Source organism: Nasonia vitripennis, chromosome 5, assembly GCF_009193385.2.
Source record: "Nasonia vitripennis strain AsymCx chromosome 5, Nvit_psr_1.1, whole genome shotgun sequence".
In the NCBI taxonomy this organism is placed as follows: domain Eukaryota; kingdom Metazoa; phylum Arthropoda; class Insecta; order Hymenoptera; family Pteromalidae; genus Nasonia; species Nasonia vitripennis.
This window is the reverse complement of record NC_045761.1, coordinates 2,628,130-2,644,441: the sequence shown is the minus strand read 5'-3', so window position 1 is coordinate 2,644,441 and position 16,312 is coordinate 2,628,130. Positions and strand designations below refer to the sequence as shown.

The 16,312-nt window shown below is 45.3% G+C and overlaps 1 protein-coding gene across 5 annotated transcripts; it reads right to left on the bottom strand.

Moving 5' to 3' along the window:
- Positions 1-1,279: 1,279 nt before the first annotated feature.
- On the bottom strand, positions 1,280-14,981 carry LOC100123255 (poly(A)-specific ribonuclease PARN). 5 transcript variants are annotated; one of them, XM_008203699.4, is made up of 12 exons: positions 14,690-14,981; positions 13,954-14,167; positions 13,591-13,866; positions 13,235-13,523; positions 13,044-13,165; positions 12,754-12,977; positions 12,600-12,669; positions 12,451-12,506; positions 12,285-12,371; positions 11,963-12,200; positions 3,285-3,403; positions 1,280-1,657 (listed from the first exon to the last, which is right to left on the bottom strand). In XM_008203699.4, the coding sequence occupies exons 1-12, from the start codon at positions 14,706-14,708 to the stop codon at positions 1,545-1,547; spliced, it is 1,827 nt and encodes a 608-aa protein (XP_008201921.1). In that variant the 5' UTR covers positions 14,709-14,981; the 3' UTR covers positions 1,280-1,544. The 5 variants fall into 5 exon arrangements, with proteins under 5 accessions (XP_008201921.1, XP_016842448.1, XP_031787553.1 ...); XM_016986959.3 differs by having other exon boundaries at positions 3,285-3,400; XM_031931693.2 differs by lacking the exon at positions 1,280-1,657 and having other exon boundaries at positions 1,725-3,403.
- Positions 14,982-16,312: the final 1,331 nt, after the last annotated feature.

The window sequence follows — 16,312 nt, the reverse complement described above, 5'->3', positions numbered from 1 at the left end:
AAGGTTACGTCTCTTCATGCTTCCCCCGAAACTCTCTTTTTGCAACGACTTTTCTCTAACGAAACGATTCAAATCGCACGTCCGCCTCGTATGGTCGTCGGCGACGTAACTGAAGAAAACTGCATCGCCCATTCGTAGAAAAGGTAATGTATACATCTCGCGACACGACCGTCCACCAACTGGTTTTTTTTTATGGTTACGAAGAAAAGAGTAAACAACCGTCTTTCCGACGCCGCTTTTAGCGCGCGAATCGCGATAACTGCGCATGCGCCACCAGCGCCACCCACTCGACGCGGAAAATTCAAATTCCGGAAATATCTCAAGGACTGAATGTTGTTCAATTTCAAACACACGCAGGAAACACTCTCCGGTCGACCTACCTCGGTACCGTTACGGGCAACAGCGCAAAAATATTTCCCATCACAGGTAGTTTACTCTGCAAACTCTCGCGTCGATCGCTCGAAATAATTGAAAATTTCCTCTCTACACGTAGCCGAGATAGAGGATCAGCAGCTACACGGGTAACACCTAACTAAACATAGTCATCGCGGATAAAACTAACATCGCACTCGGTGCGAAAAAAAAAATCATATTTGTTCTCAAGACACTTATGTACCGAGAGAGAGAGAGAGAGAGAAGAAAAAAAGTAAGGGAAATAGATCATAAAGGTGATCATTTCTCGCCGGTGATAGCCATCGCCAATAAACACGTTGGGGCAGAAATAAATACACGTTTCGTTCTCGTCAGCCTCGGAGGTAGTCTCTCCATCTCTCTCTCTCTCTCTCTCTCTCTCCCTTTCTTCGCGAGAGTGCGTTCGCGAGAGGACGACCGGAAGAGGCGACTTTATCGCTCGTACGTTATTAATATAGCCAGAGCGAGGAAGACGAGAACTTCATATAACTGTCGGGCGTTATTTATGCTCGCGAACGAGCTTCTCTATATACCTCCGAACAGAATGTTAAACCATTATGTGTGCGCACGAGGCTGCACTTGCTTGACATAGCCTGCGTCGGTCGGCAGTATTTTGCAAAGTTCAAACAGGCGAATGGATTTTTCCCTGATAATGATTACTGGCATGCCGCCGCTCTCTCTCTCGGTGCTTAGCGCGCACTTTATTGCTTCGAGAGAGATAATAATTTGTCTATAGTCTAGCAGGCTGTGTAATCGTAATTGAAATAAAACGAGCTTATAGTCCCGAGTCTATATATTCGAGTGAGATGTGTACACGTGATTGTTGCACATGATGCGGCGGTTTGTTCAAATAAAGCACATATACAAATTGGGTTTAGATGACTGGATTTTATTGATGCTTTGTCGAATTTTTAAAATGTTACAAAAAAAATAAGCTTCCTTTGTAATCAAAATTATTCCTATATAGAGCTGTTGATTAAAATAAAATCGAGAAAACCGATCGCGTGTGCACGCGGTTTCTCTCTTCGGCGTCTCAGTACATTTGTCAATTTATTTTCCTTTTTTGTTCTGCATTTACAAATTATTATATTCAACTGCGAATCACAGTCTGCATCAGACGTGTTGCGTTAAAGTCAAGCCCACGCGTCGTTTTCAGCAAACGACTTTGACTTGACTTCGCTTTTTTTATGCTTCTCCGGCTCCGGAACTGGTGCTTGGGTGCGATTTCGCTTCCTTCTTCGTTTACCTGCGCAAACAATGAAATAATGGTTTGAAATGAAAAAATTACGAGGATAATAATAATTCGACTTAAATAGTCTATTGTTCAACAGTAAAGGCGATTCGATTTATTAATTTGTTCGTTTGTAAAAAACATACATTTTTTTCGGCAAATCACGCGTCGAGAATAAATTAATTTTAGCGTGTACATGCTCGTTTCTTGTAAATTATCTCTTATAAAAAATCGATCATCGACTCTCTTATCACGCTAGTAGTTTCTAATTCGTATCATTTTTCTTATATTCAATTCAACAAATTCATCGTGACATTCCAACGAACGGCGGATGTATCAATCGTGGAATGTACGCTTGCGCATAATACAAAGTTATTGTCAGTTGTTTTCGATACGTACAATAACATAACAAGTCATTGCTGAAGGAACACAAGTATTTCGCGGCTTTTCATAAATATTAAAAATACATTTAAATAAAATAGGTGATGTATAAATATATATATATATAAATTTCGTATAAAAACTTCGGAATATATTTGTTCGTATGGTCTCTTAAAAAACATATATGTATGTATATATTCTGACACTTTGTATACATCGTCATTAATCCTTAATAGATCTTTTCGAACACGTTTGAGAGTAACTCCTATATACCTGTATAATACCATTTGAACGTACAAAAACACGAGCTTCAGTAAGAGAAGTTTCATTTTCTAAATCGCTAACTACATCACATTTCATCACATTACAGTCCGTCGCGCGTGACGACGATCGTAATTGTACTACGAGAGTTAAGTACGCATAATTGTAAATGGAAGTATGTACTCGTTCGTGAAGCATAAATTAATCGTAGAATAAGGAGGTATCGATCGAAATGCATTGGAATTGACCCTCGATTCCTGTCGACTCTAGTCAATCTTAAGCTACTCAACCAAAATCCTCCCGCACGTACAAGTCCCACGTGTATAAGTAGATTCGTTATTGTCAAAGGGTTCACTCCCGGCTGTACGCTTCTAGAGATGGATGATGATATACAGCGTCGAGAGCAGGGCAACGATTTGCACGACTTTCATCCAGCTGAACCCGCTCCGCGGCGCCGACTGTTTTTGTTTATTGACTTTTCTTGAGTCGTCAAGCTTCGGCGATTCTTCAGCAGCGTGCCTTCGCCTCAGCGTCGGCGAGGAGGTAGTCGCAGTCTGTTTTCTCTTGTCCGGCGAGGAGCTGGCCGGGCTCTTCTTGGGACTGCCTCGCTTGGTCGCTCTGGGACTGTCGGTGATGGATTTGACGGGAGTCGTCCGCGACTTCTTGGGGCTTCCTTGTCGCTTCGACTCGACGACTCTCTCTCGCCTCACCTTCAGCAGCCCTCCCTCTAACTCTTCGAACTCGACCAGCTCCTCCTCCACGGAGAACCTCGCGACTTCGTCATCCTCGAGGTCGCTGAGGACGGTGTATCGCGTCGAGGAGGTTAGCTCCATCCTGGCAGTCACGAGCTTGCCGGCTCCTCCCTTCCTCACGAGGCAGAACTCCTCGTACTGGCGTCTTCGTCGTCTCTCGTCGTCGCGTCGCGCCTCCTCGTCGGGAGATGGCTTGTCGTCAGCTCGGATCGCTGCTGGGAAAGTTGATGATGATGAAGGATCATTACCTGAGGCCACGGCCCATCCGTCCTCCTCGTCCTTCGGCGAGTCAGCCGTCGCCGTGTCCTCCTGTCCGGTCGCCTCGGCCTTCTCGGCGCTGCCCTCGTCCCCTGGCGATTCTCGTCTGCTGAAACAGAAGAGGGTAGCGGTCAGTAACGCATAGTTCTCGGATGGCTTTTTTTGCAGCGTTATCAGTACGCGCGGTACACAGGGAATTCGCCGGCGAGGCTTATCTCGGCCGGTCAGAGCAGTATGATAATTACTCGAGCGAGAGAGAGAGAGAGAGACAGAGAGAGGGAGAAAGCGCAAAATGGAAATGAAGAATGAATTTCCCGTGCGGAGATAAGCCGGAGAATGCCTTTGCTCTCTCGCGGTCATTTTCCCCCGAGATTGCGCAAATATTCCTCTTTTTAACATACCGCCGCGAATTATTGGAATCGCTCTCGGTCGTCCGTGGCTGTTATAAATCCTTTCCCAGAAGCCCGAGAACGAGCGAGCGAGAGCAACAATAATCCAAACGCGCGCGGTTTAATATACACGGAAGAAAAACTACGCGCTGGAACAAATGGTACAAGCAGCGAGGAGATAGCGGATCTCGGAAATGACTAATAAGCCGGTCTCGCGCATTCCGAACCCGCATCTATACACGAGCAGCGCCCCCGTAAACGGTCTCGGCTCGCGCAGGTGCCTCTAATTGTCAAACATTATTCGTGCGCGCAGCGAAAAAGCGCGACTACACCCACGCGCCCGAGATAAGCCTGCCCGATAGCGCATGAATATTGCGCCGCGTAATTCGCGCATTAATGTGTGACCGATCGGTACAAGCTCCCGATGCCTTATCGATCGAGACTTCGAAATCTGATACACCTATATATACTCCCTTTTTTTTCGAAGAGCGTAGCGAGCGGGAAAAGAAGCGCCTGGAAAATGCCGCGCGCGTGTTCGCTCGTCGAGGAATCCGCTAATTTACAGGACACGCGAGCGAGTGCGATCGGGTATTTTTTCCCCAGGATTTACCGGTTTCTCCCCGCTGCGACGGCGCGAGTTATTCCAAGCCGATTCGTGCGCGCGCGAGCTTTTGAATTTCGGATTTATGATTGCCGAGCGCTACGCGGCTGATTTATCGTTTCGTCGCGATTTCCCTTGACGAATCGTTGTCTAGTTGAAAACTCGATCTCTCTCGACGCAGTGTCGTGTTTATTATATTATGCAGCTTCGAACCGCGCGCAGATGAACAACAAAAGTCGACTCGACGGGAGCATTAATTTCAACGTTAATTTCTCGTCACTCACGCGCGCTCATCGCCGATAAATCTGTCTCTTCTACCGCCGAGAGATGAGGGAGTGAGGGAGGACGCGTGAGCTTATAATTGCGTCCGGAGAATTTTCGAATTGAAATGAAGTCGTCGCTGACCGATTGTAAATTTGCGATGTTACATGAGCCTTCTTTTCACAACTCCCGTCTCTGCACGGGAAAAAGAAGCAGGAAAAGCGGAGCGGAAAAAGAGAAGCGCATCAGCAGCAGCTGGAGGGCCGCATCGGCGCGGCGTTCGTTATTCAGACAACGAGACAACGGAGCAAAGTGCATTCTTAAATTATCTCGCGATCGGCTCGCCACGCGAGCCAAGCTCCCTTTGCATCGCGCGCAGGTCATTAGTCACGAGGAAGAGAGAAGGAAGCGGCCAATCGAGCATTCGCATGACGAAGCGCCGATAGCGCTCGCGAAGCAGAGGCGATGATAGCGATTGATCGAGCGACGCGCGTCCTCTACTCTACGCCGATCTTTTTTCTCCCTTTTTTTTATCGCGTGCAGCGGCATACCTGCTGGCGCATTAAGCCGCGAGTAAAACTCGCGCGATTAGCCGAATAAAGTCTAATATTTACGAGGGGCTAAACGATCGCGGCGAGTAGATAAATAACCGCCTTTGTTTCTCGCGCCGACGTCGTAAAATAATAAAATACACGCAAGCGCGAGGCTTGTACCGGCTATTTATACGAGCGTTATTGCAATGTCTATACACATCGCACGCGTTAGAGGGGAGACTCGAAGAAAGTATACTGTATATGACGATTATTCGATGAGAATCTCCAAGTTATGCGAGGGCTTATCGAATTAGGTAGTGTGCCCCAAATCACTTAGCTTATCTCGACAGATCCATCGCATAAATTTACCCCAGCGTCCATACACCGAGCCGCGGATAATAAGATCGTTATGCCCTCGGAAAAGCGTAAATCTCGAGTGAGAGGGATTTTTTGGAAAATAAAAAATATCAGGCGCCGATTTATAGACGAGCAGCCGGTGCAGCGGCGTAATGGCATTCCGATTATACGAGAGCCTACTTCGACGAGTCCGCGCGCTTGCAGGATGACATGTTAAACAGGATCGCGCGCCATAACAATAATTCTCGACAAACAAGACGTGATTCGCCGCTGGGCGACGCTATTAATTGGCACGGCTGCGGTGGAGATCAAGAGCAGCTCCTCGTAACTACGTCACTTTCCGTTTCTCTCCTTTCGGCGAGGATCATCGACGCGGCGCATAAAAATATAATCCCAATTAAAAAGCACACGAACAGGCCTTGTAAAACGTTTTGTGCATAGAGAGCAAAGTCGCGATGGCATCTCTCATCGGTCGCAGAGAGACGAGTATGGTATGCGCTGTACGAGTCCTTTGTTTGAACTATTGTTATACCCTGATCTGTATCTAATCTCGCGCCGCGGGGCTGCTTCCGCGTGCTGCAGTGTCGTCGTCGCGGAGGAAGGAATCCAGCGGCCGACGTGTATAAGCATCTGCATTCGTGTGGTCCGAAGACGCATGGGGTCAAGCTGCAGCGCGGGACATCACGAGCCTACTGCTGGCATTAATGAAGCACCCACGTGCCGGGCAATTACAACGATTCCGAGTCGTAATTCCCCGGCGCAGCTCTTCCATCTGTCTCGAGTAGCAATGCGGGGGACGGTTATATTGAAAGCGAGCTTCGGAGGAAGGGAAAGGTTGAATGGAAAAGTTGACTAAATCAGCGGCATTCAGCGCATTCCGAGACAGTTGTAGAGGGAAGAAACTCTTACGCTCTGAATGAACATCTCGGCGTGAATTGTGAATGAACGGGGGAAGATTGTATGCAAATATCCCCTCGATTCTCCGAGCGTGAACTTGCCAGCCCGATACAATGTTAACATTTATTACACACGCGCGCGAGCGAGCGAGCGAGAGAGGAAAAACGAAATTGACATTGTTCGACGATGTGTTCGCGCGCACGCGCGCGCGCGCGAAGAAATGTATTACACGGCCGACGATCTTATCTGCTTCTCGCTCGCGAGCTGGCGCGAGAATGAGATAGGAAAAACCATCAGCCTTTCGTTATAAGCGAGTATCGTTTCGTACGAGCTGTCTCTCGAAAACTTTTTCATAGGCTCTCGCCTACGAGGAAAAAAAAGCCGCAAGCGCGTTCCCCCAATCAAGCCCATTAGAAGGCTCGCCTCGAACGGAGAAACAGCCTCGGAGCACGACAATCGGCTGAGCTGCGGAGAAAAAACAGACGCGCTGCAGCCTATCCGCGACTTTATTCGTATTCCATGCAAAACCGCATCGGGGGACAGCATCGCCGAAGGGCGCGCTGCGGAATAGGAGAGAGAGAGAGAGAGAGAGAGAGAGAGAGAAGAGCGAGCCTGGCTCGTTGAAAACTCGTTACGCGCGATCCCGAGGGCGTACGCGCGAGCGTATATACAGCTTGTCTTATCGGCCGAGGTAATGGCATTGTTGGTGTCGTTCGGGCCCGGGGAAATCGTTCGCCTTGTTATAGAGTCGCGGAGGGCTTTGTACCGTTTCGCGCGAAAAACTCGCGAATATCCCGATTAAAATGATATCTCGCGCAATTTGCCGAAAGCGCGTAAATCTGTCGAAGCTCATCGTCAGTCCCGCGAGTAAAAGGGGCTTAGCCTCGCGTTTCTTTGAGTTACGACTTCGCACGAAATACGCGCGATAAACCGCCGGCGGCCGCTTTACAATGTAATAACTAATTCCCATAGCGAGCTTTATCTTAAGCGGCCTGACGAGCGAGCAAAAGGAACGTCCAAGCGAATTCGAAACTTTCTCGCTCTCAGCCTGCGGAGCTGAAAATTCCGAGAAGATTCGCACGAAGAAAAAGACGTCAACGATCGCGCAGCGGAAGAGGCTCGCCGTTATACGCGTGCGCGCCGAGCCGAAAAGAATGGAGTACATAAATCTGTCTCGTGAATTTCTGATCAAGTCCAGCAGCAGCAGCAGCAGCAGCAGCTCTCGGGACTTACTTAAGACGAGAGAGAGTGTATATATGCGCCATTCAGCGGAGCTTCGGAGGAGAGGAAGTCGCGCGACGCTCCCCCTGTCTGCGCTGTATACAGCTCTGTATCCATCGGCGGCCGCAACCGGTTATTCGCGCCGCCGACTGTATTATATATAGCGACGATGGTGTACATGGCGCGCGGAAGCGGAAAAGCGCGCGCCTTCGTAGAGATTTTCCCCCGGCGTTTTTACGAGCCGTTAATTGCGGCTAATGGCGCGAGCCTGATAAATTTTTGCTTATACCCGAGTGCCTATAATGCGTTAATGTAAAACGCGCAGCCGGTGAAACGATTCGTCGCCGATGAACAATTTACGTCGATGTTCGTCGATACAGCCTCTCTCTCTCTCTCTCTTGAGCGTCGTCCAGTTTTGCCAGCAGCCCTCGTTTTTTAGCATTACTCGTCGGCGCTGCAACGAGTTTGCTGAATAAATCACTATTAGCGCTGATTGCCGGCTAAATTATTTAACGGCCGAGCGGGGGGCGTCTATTAATAAATCGCCTCGAAAGCGCGGAATTCGAGCGGCTTGGATTTAATTAAACGATAATAAAGCGGCCCGAAAATATTTCCATCGGGGCGGCACTTTCATTACAATAAATATAAGCAGCCGCGCGCGCTCGCGCGCGCACTATCTTTGTTCGGGTTTATCAATTTAATTGCACTTTTGCGAGGGTATAGTGGTAGCCGGCGAATTTACAATGTAAACGTATCGCTGGCTCTGCTTTTGTTCTTAGCGAGTCGACTGCCGAACAGTATAGAGAAGCGCTGCGTTATTAAAAAAGAAGCCTTAATTGACCAATTAATTAGCGCCGCATAAATTAATTTCCCGGTAGCTGCTTGCATGCCTTATCGGCGCGTCCTACTCTTCGAGATTTGTCGAAACAAATGGAGTCCCGCCGCTAATGACGGACTTGTATACCCGTCTCCCTCTTGCACCGAAGCTTTATCTCGGCTCCTCTCGCGCACGCAGCGTCGACTCTTTTTCTCACCGCAGACGCGCTTTATACACAGACACACATACAGTGAGAGAAGCGCAGCACAATCGCTCGCGTGCGCATTTGCATTCCGGCGAGTGTCGAGGGTTGTACACGTGTGCGCGAGGGCAGCCGAGCCGTGTTGCATTATTCTAATCAAGCTCTCTCTCTCGCAGGCGTCCTTTTGCTCCTGGGGGTTGTGTCGGTGTGTGCGCATGTGTGTTTTGCGATAATGAACGCGATCGCGGCTGCGCCTTCAATTGGTAAGGCTTAATTATGATTTTTCCAGGGCGCGCGCGAAATCTCGCTGATTTATACGAGGGAGAAAGATTCTGTGTGTGTGTATACCGCGGACAGTTAGAATTATTAATTAATTCCTCTTTTTGCAACGATGAGTTGCGCCCTTTCGGTTTGACAATTTATGCATATGTATATATCATGCGTTTCTCCGATACATACACAGAAAGCGCAGTGCGTCGAGTAATTAAAAGATTTGTTCGCGCGCCTTCAGATCTCGGCTCGAGATTGTACGCGCATAGCGCTGAATTGCGATCGAGGAAAGGTGTGCGTGAGTTTTTTTCGCGCTTGATTATCCGCGCTACGTCGTTGTCTTTTTGCACTCGCGTTATTAGTAAACTAGTTTGCCAGTTGTTGCTTTTTTTTTATCCCTGTGCACTTCGGGGAATTGTTCCTTTATCTCACTCTAGAAAGGCTCAGGCGGGCAATTCGCGATACACATTTCTCGGGACGTTGCGAAACGCGGACGAGGCGTGATTTATGGTGCGCCGATGAAAAATCATTGATAAGCCGAGCGCGACAGAGAGAGAGAGAGAGAGAGAGAGAGAGAGAGAGAGAGAGAGACAGAGGTATTATTGAAAAATTCGCGCCTGTCATCGCTGTATCTCTGATATTTCCAATTCGCCGGCAAAAAATGCCGCGTTTAATAGCTTATTCCGAGGAGGGAAAAAAATACACTGCGGCGACTTATCTAGTCATCTGAAATGCTTTTACAAACTCGATAAAAGCTTTATCCGGATCGCTGCGTGCCCACCGAAACGTTTCAATTGGACATTCCCAGCGAGCGTCAATGAAGCAATTTTTTTATCTTACGGCAAACACAGAGAGAGAGACAGAGAGACGAGCAAAAAGCTCAGGTCGTTATCGATGACCGCGCGGCTAACGACGATAAAAAGCCCGCGATCTGAATCTCGGCGAGGAAAAATTAGCATAGACTCTCTATCTATGGTTCGGAGGGAAGAGAGAGGGATTAATGGATCGATGAGGCTCGCGAGCGCTCGTTACACGCGTTTTTATGCACCGGCCGAGCGAACGCCGCCAGCGCGATAACCGTCGCTCGACGGCGGAAGATACTCCCGCGATAAATCGGAGATTGCTCGGCGTTTTTCCGCACTCGACCCGAGGCGACGCGCACTTTTTCCCTTTTAATTGCCCCCGAATCGTACACGTCCAGGCTTTCGCTCTATTTCCTCGTTATTAATAATCCTGAACGATGTCGTCTGGTCCCATAACTGTGCACGTTCTTTACCGGAGTGCCGAGAGGAGATTTGAAAAGCGAACGATTTCCAGTCGAGCAAACACGTGTTACGTTTTTCTCCGGAAGATAATTTACGAAATGTCTCGTACGCGCAGGCGAAATCGATAAAGCACACCTGCTAATGTGAAATATACTCGCTCTGCGCGCCACGGTATCCAATAACACTCCGGTGCGCATCGAGGCAGGTAAAATGCCGCTACTGTATTCCATATCCCTCGCGGATGCGGTACACGAGAGCGCCAAACGAGAAACGGAGGGAGTGGAAAAAAAGCGCGATATTCACGAGCAACCCCGTAAAAGATGAACTCCGACATCAATATTTAAAGCTCGCGCTGGCTAATAACGCACGGGGAAAAAGGAGAGAAAAAAAGCCTGAGCGGTGGCAGTAGCCTCCTCCCCAGCGCCTACTTAAGAGGCGCGCAGGAAGCGCTCGAAGTAGGAAAAGGCTGAGGCATACGAGAAAGAGAGAGATTCTTCTCTCTCTCTCTCTCTCGAAGAAATCCGGAGCCGAGAACCCCGTGGCGATAGGTGTAAGAGGAAGAGAAGAGCTCTAAACATGCGCGCCGGCTAAGTTATGGTAAAGCAGCCAAGCGCGAAGAGCACGAGAGGTGGTTCTTCTTCTCCTTCTCCTTCTCTCTCTCTCTCTCTCTCTCTCTCTCGCGTGCCGCTTTCAATGTAGCCGAGTACGTGTGTGTGTGTGTGTATGCAGATACTTTTAACGTCGAATAGTGTTAAAATTGCCTCGCTGCGAGAGAGATACGAGCTTGCGAGGGCGCTTCGTTATTATGCTCGCGCGAGAGTTTGCGAAGCGTCGAATTATTAACTGTGGAAGTTAAGAAAAAAATTGAGATTTTTTTCGCTCGAAATTCCTACAACTCTCGGATTCGCTAATGTGAACTTACGGTAGAATCATATACACTCCTTACGCATGCATGAATATACTGGTAATAAATACGATAATATTGAAAATCAACAATTTGTTACTTTTATTTCTCATATGATCAAGTTAGTGAAGCATGTAGGATACATTACATTTGTGTGTATAACCAATACAAGTAAATCATCTCTCTACAAGTAAATTAAAGTAATTTATGTTTCCACGAGTAACATTAAAAATGTAATGGTGGCCATTAATTTAAAAGTATAATATTTTGTAAAAAAATACGACTTTAATGTAAAATTACATTTTACTAGTCTACGGCTTATATGCAAACAAGTATAAAAAAAAGTCTCACTCGTCTTGTAATTAAAGTACAAAAATACTTTTGATAAATCCAAGCCGCTACTTCGCATCAACTAATATTTTAAATCTATACGAGTTTTCGCTTGTGTGCAAATTAAATTTAATAGCAAAAAAAAAAAAATAAAGAAATACTTCGAATTGATAAAAACAAGTTTGCAAACAAAAAAAATGTACAAATGAAGCACAGCTTTCTATTTATAAATAAATGTTCGCTCGAAACAGTTGATTATGTCCTTGCATTCACAGAAATACCATTGCAACTCAAGAATTCAGGAAACCCTTACAGTTATAGTTGATCAACGTTAAATCGATGTTAAGTAAAGACCCTATATTAAATGGTCCTCTACATGATTCTACAGTAAGTTCCCATTGATCCAAAAAGGCTGACAGTCTTGTCTGGTCTACGTATTAAAAAATACTAATGAAACATCTTTCATAAATTAAGGAGTACTTATTAAAGTAATTAACTTGAATAGGTCAAAGCGAGTAACTAAAGTTTGATAACATTAAATGCAGCAAAATCAAATTTGAATAAATTTGTCATTAGACCATGATCACAGATAAGTAGTAATATTTCAAACAAATCACTTACTCAGAAATCTTCCGCTTCCGTTCTGGTTTTGTAGTTGTCGTCGTTGTCGTTTTTGTTTTTGGTGTTGTCACCTTTGTCACTGTTTCCTCAACTTCTACGGATGCTTGATAATCTCTATATTTTTTCAAGCTGTAATGTGTGGACTTGAAAAGATTCTGTACAACGGCGCTGACTTGATCACGTCTATGCAGAGCAGCATATGCGGTAGTATCTGACAACCATGCCACGTAAGCACCTCCTGCATAAAGATACAAATATTTAGAAACCAACAACTAAGTAGTCAATTAGAAACTTGCTGAACGAATGAAATTCGTAGACTAACCGTATGGCGAGAATAGTGAGGTAAGATCACTGAGTTTCCATTGTTTTGGAAATGTTACATGGAAAACGTGTTCTCTGCTAGGGTTTGCTAAAATATAAACGCATCATTTATGACTGCCATTATCTATCATTCAACTTATACGATTTTACATAATTTTGAAACTTACGATCATTGCCTATGAGGTTTATATGCGGGTAGTCTTTGAGTCGGGCTATCAACAATCTGTAAAAATATAAATGCTCACGTGAGAAAATTGACAAAAAAAAAAAACACGCTAGATCTAATAAAGCTTCGGAAATAAATTGAAAAACTTACTTATTTAAGTATGGGTTCAACAGAGGAGAGTCAGGAAGTACTGTCGATATTTCAGGTATCTGTAACTCGCCTACAAGCAAATAAAGTACGTTCAATATTTAGTAAAGTAATTTAGGTATAGAAAAAGTTGCTAGGAAAAATTTTGTTAACCAACCAAGCCTATTACACAGTGCAATGAAACAGAGCCCAGTAATGTACGCGTCATAGCCAGCTTCGTGCGATTTATCATTGTTGAGCTTATAACTTCTATCCGGAATATTTTCTGTTTCGGGTATCGAAAATGGTGCCGAGTGCAGTGTTTCTAGTAACTGGTTAAGATTTGAAGGTACTGAGTCTTTGAACTGTCCTGATTGACAAATGATTTTAGTATCTAAAAGTCTGCAAATGAAAAATTGTTTAAAAGTTGTCACAAATAACTTAAAGAATAACTCGATTCATTAGTACCTTGGAAAAAGGCAGTGAACCAAACTTTTGAATTCATGGTAACTTTCTGGTAGGGGAGCAAAGAATTGATGAATGATATGGCATAGATCAAGCAGCATATTGTGACCTACAATAACTTTCCCCTAAAAATACAAAACGTGAATTAAATCATGCAGATACTTAACGAGCGAACCAATCGAACGAGATCTTACCGAGTCGGCAATTTTTCTTAAAAGTACGCTAAGCCCTACAGCTTCTTGTACTTCCAGTTTTACTCTTTCTTTCCTCTCAGTTTCCTTCTGCTCTTCCTCTTCCTTGGTTCCTATTTTACTGACAATGATAAACTGATTCCCATTTTCATTTCTAGTCTCTAGCCTGATTTTGTTTGGCCACCTAAGTCTTGCTTCTTGATGAACGAGTCGTCTGATAAAGGCATTACACCTTTCAATTCTGAGTTCTTTACCATCGTCCTCTGAATTAACATAATCTTCAATTCCTGAACTGTAACATGAAATACATTTAGTTTGGCATACGAAAAATAATTTTAGTAGCTTTAGGAAGTACTTACCAAATTTCATCTATCTGTGGCTTGTCATCGTCTGAAATTGGAATAAGGTCCAAACCTTCCTCCCTTACTTTTTGTTTGTCCACCATTTTTTTATTGAGTTTCTCCTCATCTTCTTTTGTCAAGTAAGGTATACCCTCTTTAAAAAGTTTATTAAAGTCAAATCCCTCGTTAGCTAAAAAAACTATGGATGATGCTTGACACATGAATCTACAGTCAGGGGATGTTCGGTCGAGCGGTCGAGGGAATACATAAAAATTGTAAGATCTTTGACTATACCTGAAAGCCAAAAACAAATTCAAAATTTCAAAAAACACAGCTATAACAGCTGACCTTGTCAAGGATGAGAGAAAACAAAGTGCTCACAAGTTAGTTTTAGAATTATAGGTAAAAACAGCTAGCCCAAACTGTACAAGGAGAAAATTCATGGACCCTTTCCTGAGTTTGGTGTAGTATTGTGCAGGTGTGTCAAATGCATTGGCATCTGGCCCCGAGTTCAACCCAGTGAATTCTCCGTCGATTGCCAAAAATGTAGCTTTGTCCAAAACTTCATCCAGCTCTTTCAAGACATCTTGAAAATCTGCAAGAATACGAGAAATGTCAATAACAAGTAATATTAAACTCACAATGCTCCACACCGGATGGATCAAAATAGATCAAAACTAACAGCGACTCTCTCGGCGTGACCTTTCATTCTCACAATCGAAAGCCCGCCTAATCAGTCAGCAAAATCACATAGCCGTCCTTGAACGGTAAAATCGTGACCGCGAGCGTTGCCGCAAAAACGGAGCAAGTGCATACATCGTTGGGAGAGAGACGAGACAAAGAAACAGCAACGGCAGCCGGTATAAGGCAAGTATGTACATTAGTGAACCAAGAGGCCGTCAGGTCGGTCTTCCGTGGCATTATCATGTGAAGCGCGTAGTCGCGGAGCCGCTCTCTGACACACTAATTTATTTCGACACATCTGGCCCAGTTAATCCTAACCTCCTAAAAGCCGCTAGCGAGAAGATCAAGCGGAGCTAATACGGGGAGATGATCGAGACACAAACGTCGGTTTACAGGTTATAAAAACAAAGAGAGGACAATATAGCCGACTCACTGGAGCGGGTCACTTCCATGTTGCTGCTTAGCTCGTGTTGTGCTTCGTTGGTGAATGTATAGAACGAACACCGGCAGTTCAGTCCTCCTTTTTAATCAGCAGTTGAACTCTCGCGGGCATGTCACCGGGCTCTTCTATATACGGAAAGGGTCCCGGCAAACTGAATACTTGGAAAGGTTGAGGACGACGTCGTCGGGTGTTTCGGCCGCACGGGAATCGGGACAGACTCTGATGCGCACACACAGCTCGCGGTTTCTTGCGCGCGCTACTCGCGATGCGGCGCTTCGAGCGCGCCCTGGTGATAGTCGCGAGCGCGGATCTGATAATGTCCGTTATTCGCCAAGTATTGTGAAGTTTCGATGAATTTTCTTGGCTTGCTGTGTGAAAATTGGATTTTGGATGTTTGCGTTGGTTGTATTACGGAAAAATAAAACGCTACATCAAGTGGTTTCATTTAGTTTCATCGATGTTTTCGCAGTTACCTGGTGCAGGTAGCTGAGTTATCGACGGAAGCTACGTAGCGGTTAGCGGTTACAGAGGCAGCCAGTGAGTGGCGCCACACTTAGCATTGATGTTTGCTACAGAAATTTTTCATTGCTATTCACTATTGAAAAATTGTCATCGAATTTTATAAAGCAAAGATTATCAAAAAGAAATAAAAAAAAAAAAAAATTATAGGATCAGAATTACGTCCCATATGAAAATCATATGATTAATCATGGTTTATCTTCCAAAAGGTTTCTCCTCACTTCCTATGTAGTTTACCGCACGCTTTCGGGGAGACTTTATATACGAACCGCCGACAAATCTCATGACTTGCGGGGAAGAAATTCCAGCGCGCATCTGGCGAGCGAGCTACGAACTATTAGAAAGCAGTCGGTAACATAGGCACAGTACTTATCGTTAAATTACTCATAAGATAATTCGTAACTGTTGCAGATTGGACATCTCATGAAATATCAGTTGGGAAAAATATCGTTGCGATGGGGTCAAAGCGGAAAAAAAGTAAAGAAAAACGTGCAACATGGAAGGATTCTCTAACAGACGAACAGCTTCACGGAGTTGCAGTGGAATTATTGTCAGGTAATACATCCAAGTTTTTTTTTTTAAAACGTCAATATTATTAAGAGTAGAACTACAATGCGTTGTAATATACATCATCTGTTAAAACGCAATCGAGCTGCAATTAACCGAGCGTTTAAATATTACACATAGCCATAAATGGGGCGCTACGAAACCAATAAATAAAATCAAACACGTATCCGCTATCACCAAAATCCAGCCGGCGATAAATCGCCAGCGCCGCGACAAGCGTCGCATCCGCAAATCACTATCCGAAAGAAGAACGAAAAATAAAAAAAAAGGAAGAAGAGTTCGGAAGACTAACGGCGCGTTTAACAACTTAAAAATTGACCTCCGCAAATAATAATCGTCCTCGATCCTCGTCGTGCGCGAGTCGCCCGTAAATTCGCGGAAATGGAAAACTTTTAACGACTGTAGCGGGGCTGAGAGCAGAGCTTTCCGAACTGCGCTTTCTTCTCTCATTCTCTTTTCTCTCCTCCGAACACAATACTTGTCTCGGCGGGAAAAATTGATAGACCACTTCCGCCATTATCCGTTCGA